Genomic DNA, 7,510 nt, shown 5'->3' with positions numbered 1-7,510 from the left:
AAAATGTTGCTACACTATTGAGAGGAAACTTGCCTATGAAAAACATTATATAATGAGTTTGTGGAAAAAGTTAATAGGTTAAATATTTTAAGTCATTTAACTATAGCATAATATTAGTCATCTCATCACTTTCAGTATCATTCTTATTAAGTTATTCTAGTTCATTAATAGCAAACTAGGCCCTGATTGGCAGTTCTGTTATTACTAAAGGTTCAAGTTTTCTATTGACACAGATTTTATGATTTAATTTCTCGAACAGCAGTCTCTCGATCAGGAGTTTCATCTTCTTCAAAGGTTGGGTTGTCAACATGAGGGACAACATCCACTGCCATGGAACTTGCTTCATGGTTTACCAGCTGTAGATTTTCATCTTTAAAGAAATGGTAATTTTAGGATGATTTCACCCCTCTCTTCTTTAAGACAAAATTCAACACACGTCTAAGAAACCTTACTTATCTAATTCCATCATACTCTGATTCTTACGCTCATTCCCTGTTCCTTTAATATGATTTGTGCTGCCTTACATAAAGCACATATGGCATTATTTTAATTTACAATTACAATTTTATTGATTCACACGTGTGCTTACTTGTACCTAGATTATAGCATCGTTAAGAGCAAAAGTTATATCTTCCACTTCTCTATTCTAAATGTAATAGCTCTTAAATCACACTTCAATCACCTGGGCACTTTAAAAAATTACCTATGCTATGCATAGATATATAGATAGACAGATAAATAGATAGATAGATAGATAGATAGATAAATAGATAGATGGATAGATAGATAAATAGATAGATAGATAAATAGATAGAGAGACAGACAGACAGACAGACAGGCAGAATGACTAAAAAAAATCAACCAGGAAGTTGTGGGGGGCAGGAGTTCCCAAAATGGAATGCAAATAGTAACAAGTGAATATAATTATATTACAGATGAAATACATAATCATCCCGAAGAGAGTGGGAAAGAAAAGAACTAACCTAAGTAACTTTGGAAAATGATACTTTGATTATATCCTATAAGGCTAAAACCAAAGAACTACACTGGTTAGTGAAACTGTTTTTCACAGGGGGGTGTTAGCAATGTTGAAACTTAGGTGTGCTTTAGGATTGAACAAATAAGTAAATATATTGTGGATAATAACAACCAGGTTTCTCAATGTCAGAGAAAGGAGTTACAAATAAGGAAAGGGGAAGGCTAGAATAAACTCTGTGGTGTTGGACTGGAATCAGAAATATCAGTATGAACTAGCGGTTCTTCAGATAGATAGGTGAATGTAGATGTGTGTGTATATTTGTGTGAGCACATACACATATTTCCTAGCGTTGTTCCTTGAAAGGGCTAATAGCAATGACACCCCAATAGCAATGAGCATACCTAGTGCCCAGATCTTGATTTCGAGGTACTGTTCTCCAATAAAAGCCCTCACCCCCTGTAGAAATAACTGATTCCAGGGCTAGAACAAGGAAAGTACAAGATTAATCTAGATTCTAGCCTAGGGATCAGCAAACTACAGCTTGCAAGCCAACTCCATAGCTAAGAGTGTTTTTTTCATTCTTAAGAGGTTGGAAGAGAAAACAACCAAAAGCAACAAAGACCTATGGCCCTCAAAGCCTAAAAAAAAAAAAATGATGGGGCATGTTGAAAGAAAACAAACCAACTTGAGGGAGTTCCCAATGACCAAATCTAGGACAATCTAACCACGAATAAATCATGAGAATAATATTATGGAATAAAAGAAATATCTATGAGTACATAATATTATAAATAAATAATTGAATAAATAAGTAGAGAAAGGATAGCTCTTCCTTAAAATAGAAGCTTAATTAATGTAGAAAGAAGGATGGAAAGAGAAAATCACCATTTGGCACACATTTCAGTAATAATTATTGTAAGCAAGAAACATCAGTGATTGATAAAATTAGTAGGTAAAAAGTATGATGAGAAACAGGATATTTGCATAGTATCCAAGTGTCTCTCTATAAAATAATTAATAATTATAAAGGGAAAAAGAATAACTTTAAAAGGAGAAGCTTGGCAGATGCCACCTTAAGCAAGCAAACAAAATTAAAACCATTGGTAATAAGACATGGGCATCATGTGCCTCATTATATGATATGAGCCAGAAAAGGGCACAATATAATTTCTGTGGTATTCTTGCCAGAAATAGACAACAGACAATAAATTTAATCATTGGGAATCAGGAGACAATTCCAAATTGAGGGACATTCTACAAAATAACTAACTGGTGGCCTTCAGAAGTGTCAAAGTCATGAAAGAAAAAGACTAAGGAACAGTCACAGATTGGAGACGAAGAAGACGTAACAGTTAAATGCAAATTGGGTATAGAAGGAACATTCCCAAACATAATAAAGGACATACATGGGGACTTCCCTGGCAGTCCAGTGGTTAAGACTCCATGCTTCCACTGTAGGGGGCGTGGGTTTGATCCCTGGTCGGGGAACTAAGATCCCACATGCCACGTGGTACAGCCAAAAAATTTAAAAAATAATAAATAAATAAATAAAGGACATACTTGACAAACCCACAGTTAACAACATACTCAAGAGGAACAAGACAAGGGTACCCACTCTCACCACTCCTATTCAACATAGTACTGGAAGTCCTAGCCAGAGAAATTAGAAAGGAAAAGAAATAAAAGGCATCAAGGGACTTCCCTGGCAGCCCAGTGGTTAAGACTCCATGCTTCCAATGCAGGGGACATGGGTTCAATCCCTGGTCGGGGAAACTAAGATCCCACATGCCGTGCAGCACGGCCAAAAAATAAAAAAAAAATTTAAACAAACAAACAAACAGAAAAACGGCATCAATATGAGAAAGGAAGAAGTAAAACTGTCTGTTTCCAGATGACATGACCTAGAGAAAATGCTAAAGATACCAACAAAAACTGTTATAACTAATAAACGAATTCACTAAAGTTGCAGGTTACAAAATCAACAGACAGAAATCAGTTGCATTTCTATACACCAGCAATGAAATATCTGAAAGAGAAATAAAGAAAACAATCCCATTCACAATAGCATCAAAAAGCAATATAATACTTATGAATAGATTTCACCAAGGAGGTAAAAGATTTGTACTGAAAACTATAAGACATTTATAAAAGATATTGAAGAGGGCACAAATAAATGGAAATATATCCCACGTTCATGGATCAGAAGAATTCATATTGGACTTCCCTGATGGCACAGTGCTTAAGAATCCGCCTGCCAATGCAGGGGACACAGGTTTGATCCCCGGTCCGGGAAGATCCCACATGCCACAGAGCAACAAAGCCTGTGTGCCACCACTACTGAGCCTGCGCTCTAGAGCCCGTGAGCCACAACTACTGAGCCCATGTGCCACAACTACTGAAGCCCACACGCCTAGAGCCCATGCTCCACAACAAGAGAAGCCACCGCAATGAGAAGCCCACGCACAGCAACGAAGAGTAGTCCCCGCTCGCTGCAACTAAAGAAAGCCCACGTGCAGCAACAAACACCCAACACAGCCAAAAATAAGTAAATAAATAAATAAATGTATTTAAAAAAAGGAATTCATATTGTTTAAATGTCCATACTACCCAAAGCCATCTGTAGATTCAGTGCAATCCATATCAAAATTCCAAATGCATTTTTCACAGAAGTATAAAAAAAATCCTAAAATTCATATGGAACTACCAATGACACTGGATAGCCAAAGCAATCCTGAGAAAGAGGAACAAAGTGGGGAGGCATCACACTTCCTGATTTCAAACTATACTACAAAGTATAATAATCAACGCAGCATGGTACTGGCATAAAAACAGACAAATAGATCAGTGGAACAGAATTGAGAGCCCAGAAATAAACTCATGTGTATGAGACCATGTGTATGAGATGAACTAATATTTGACAAGGGAGCCAAGAGCACTCAATGGGGAAAAGACAGTCTTCAGTAAATGGTGTTGGGTAAACTGGATAAATATGCAACAGAATGAAACTGGACCCCTATCTTACACCACTTAAAAAATGAACTCTAAATGGATTAAGGACTTAAAAAGCCAAAATCAACAAATGGGACTACATCAAACCAAAAACCTTCTACTCAGCAAGAGAAATAATCAAAAGAATGAAGAGGCAAGCTACAAAATGGGAGAAAATATGTGCAAACCACATATCAGATAAGGGGTTAATATCCAAAATATATAAGGAATTCATACAGTTCAATAGCAAAAAAGCAAATAATCTGATTAAAAAATGGGCAGAAGAACTGAGATATTTTCCCAAGGAAGACATACAAATGGCCAACAGGTATGTGAAAAGATGCTCAACATCACTAATCAGGGAAATGCAAATCAAAACCACAATGAGATATTGCCTCACACTTGTTAGAATAGCTATTATCAAAAAGAAAACAGTTAAGTGTTGGCAAGGATGTGAAGAAAAGGGAACTCTAGTGCACTGTTGGTGGGAATGTAAATTGGTACAGCACTACGGGAAACATGTATGGAGATTCTCAAAAAATTAAAAATAGAACTACCATATCATCCAGCAATCCCACTTCGGGGTATATATCCAGAGGAAATGAAATCACTATCTTGAAGAGAGAGCTGCACCTCCATGTTCACTGCAGCATCATTCACAATAGCCAAGACACAGAAATAACCTAAGTGTCCACTGACTGATGAACACATAAAGAAAATGTGGTGTGTGTGTGTGTGTGTACATATGAAACAATGGAATATTATTCAGCCATGAGAAAGAAGGAAATCTTGCCATTTGCAACGACATGGATGGACCTTGAGGGCACTGTGCTAAGTGAAATAAGTCAGACAGAGAAGACCAATACTGTATGATATCACTTATATGTAGAATCTTAAAAAAAAAAGCCAAATTCATAGAAACAGAGTAGAATGGTGGTTGCAAGAGGCTGGAAGGTGGGGGAAATGGGGAAATGTTCGTCAAAGGGTACAAGTTTCCAGTTATAAGATAAATAAGTTCTGGGGAATCTAACATATAGATGGTGACTACAGTTAACAATACTGTATTAAATACTTGAAAGTTGCTAAGAGAGTAGATCTTAAATGTTCTCACCACACACACACACACACAATTCGTAATTATGTGAGATGATGGATTTAACTAATCTTACTCTGATTATATGTCAAGTATATTTCAATAAAACTGGGGGAAAATGAGAAAAGAGGAAATGCAATGTGGGATCCTAGGACAGAAAAAGGACATTAATGGGCCAACTGGTGAAATTTGAGTAAGATCAGTTTAGTTAATAACATTTTATCATTTAATTTCCTGATTTTGATAATTGTATATGGTTATATAAGATGTTAACATTTGGAGAAGTTTGGTGACGGGTATATAGGCATCCTTTTTACTGTTTTTGAAACTTTTTTATAGTCAGGCTGAAATTATTTCAAAATTAAAAAATAACCTGTGCTTGGGCCCCACATCTCATGGATTCTGATTAAACAATTCTGGGGTAAAGCCCAGGCATTAGTAATGTTTAAAGTTTCTATGAGTGATTCTAATGTACAGCCAGGGTTAAGAACTAGGGCCCTTATTCGGTGGTTCCCAAAGTGTGGTTCCTGGACAAGCAGTATCAGTATCACCTGTAAACTTCTTAGAAATAAAAATTCTCAGGGCCCACCCCAGACCAACTGAGTCAGAAACTGGTGGTTGCCCCTCTGTTTTAACAAGCCCTCCAGGTGACTCAATGTATGCTTACGTTTGAAAATCAGTGCTCTGATAAAATTCAGCACAATGATGGAACACACAGGCATGAACTAATCAATTGTATGTTTACAAAGTTATTTAAATCACAACTATCACCATAATAATCAATGGCTAATAGGCATAATGCCCAAACTATTAATATATAATCATAGATAAAATTAAATCTATTCTATGTGGTCACTCATTCAACACTTAATTTGAGTATTTACTACGTGGCAGGCAGTCTGTGCTAGGTGCTTGGGTATACGATAGTGAATAATAAGACACTGTCCCTACCCAAAGGGACTTTTTAAGGTTTTAATACAATTCAGTGCAATAAATGCAATGATAGAAGTTCTACCAAACTAGACAGTCCTAGACAGTAGGACCACACAGGTGAGTCAAAGGAGGCTTCTCAAAGGGGAGCAAGTTTTAAAGGAGGAACAGGAGTTGGACTGGGCTTCCCCAATTTCCTGGGGGAGGAAGAGTAGAAGGAATGGGCAGAGAGAAGATAGTGGCTCAAACTATGACTGTTGAATTAAGGTTGGAAATTAGGGGATGGTTTAGAGGAAAAATGATATTGAATCAGTAGGAAGGGGAGAGGGAAGGATCTAGGATCTACCTAAGTTTCTGGTTTGACGCACCCGGGTAGGTGTTACTACCATTCATGGAGATAAAGAATACAGGAGAAGGAACATGGATCATCATTTTATTTGCTTCGCAAATTCTCTGCAAAAACTGTTCTGCCTTCTACCCTCCCCCACAAGAATAGAACACAAAAAAAGTAGGTTGGGACTTTTTTCTTTTTTTAAACTGGTCTGACAATAAACTGAATTATCCCATACACTCAGGTCTCCCGTATGGCAGGCAAGAATTCTACCACTGAACCACCAATGCTGCTAAACTGAATTATCCCATACACTGTCCTTTATCTTCACTGAATTCTATTACCACAGTTACAGGAACCAAAAATTCATCTGGGGCAAATAGACAATGATTATCTATTATAGGTAGAACAGAGCACAGATTATTAAGATTCTTATGACTACTTTGTACTCTAGGAAATGTCCAAAGATTAGATTACAACATGAGGTTTGCGTTTGCATGATGGTATTCCTCGTGACTTCTGTAGAAATGGTATCTATGCAACTGATAAGCCTACCAAGGACAAAGGTTCATGTCATAGGAAGCTGAAACTTTTACAAGTCATCTTGACATTTCATTTTCCTTCTACTTTTATGCCAGAATTAGGTTATCTCAAAATGAGGATAGAGGAAAAACTATCAAACCAACAAAAACCATGAAAAAGGTGGAAGTTAAAGAAAGGGAAAGTAATTTGTATATGGGTTTTCTCTAAGGAAAAAAGTAACAGAATTCCCTAAAATCTCTCTACTGGTATGACATTACTAAGTTGCTAATACTGATTCACATGAATTTTGAAATTAATACATTCAATTTTAGTTTCTACAGTTTGTTCACTTCATGGCAAATAATCAACAGGTGGCAGCACATCATTCTTAAACACAGTTTCTGATCTGTGCAAAAAATGCGTTCTGGAGAAGTTGTGTATAAATCAAGCTTTTGGAAATTAAATTCTGTTTTATAATTCCAGGAATTCTTTATCTTAAGTTCTGATTGATATGCAATAAACAATGGCTTCTAAAGTTGAAAAGTTTCTCCCTTAGCCTAAGTTAATAAGCCAACACTTAAATGCATTGGAGAGAAGCTTTCCAATAAAAAAATCTTTTTCTTCTGTGAATAATCCCCACTCTTAATGCATTTCATCTGTTTCAGGT

General features: G+C 36.5%; 1 protein-coding gene across 2 annotated transcripts in view; it reads right to left on the bottom strand.

Moving 5' to 3' along the window:
• RNF128 (ring finger protein 128) overlaps positions 1 to 7,510 on the bottom strand; it is a gene marked incomplete at its 5' end in the record, with an annotated part of 97,351 nt that continues 89,841 nt past the window's right edge. For both annotated transcript variants that reach the window (XM_082864631.1, XM_082864630.1), the window contains one exon: positions 1 to 370. In XM_082864631.1, the coding sequence (XP_082720757.1) occupies positions 237 to 370 (134 nt within the window). In that variant the 3' untranslated portion in view covers positions 1 to 236. The remainder of the gene's footprint in view (positions 371 to 7,510) is intronic.

The sequence above is a fragment of the Leucopleurus acutus genome, assembly GCF_964270905.1.
Source record: "Leucopleurus acutus genome assembly, chromosome: X".
Classification (NCBI taxonomy): domain Eukaryota; kingdom Metazoa; phylum Chordata; class Mammalia; order Artiodactyla; family Delphinidae; genus Leucopleurus; species Leucopleurus acutus.
This window is presented reverse-complemented; position numbering and strand designations above follow the sequence as displayed.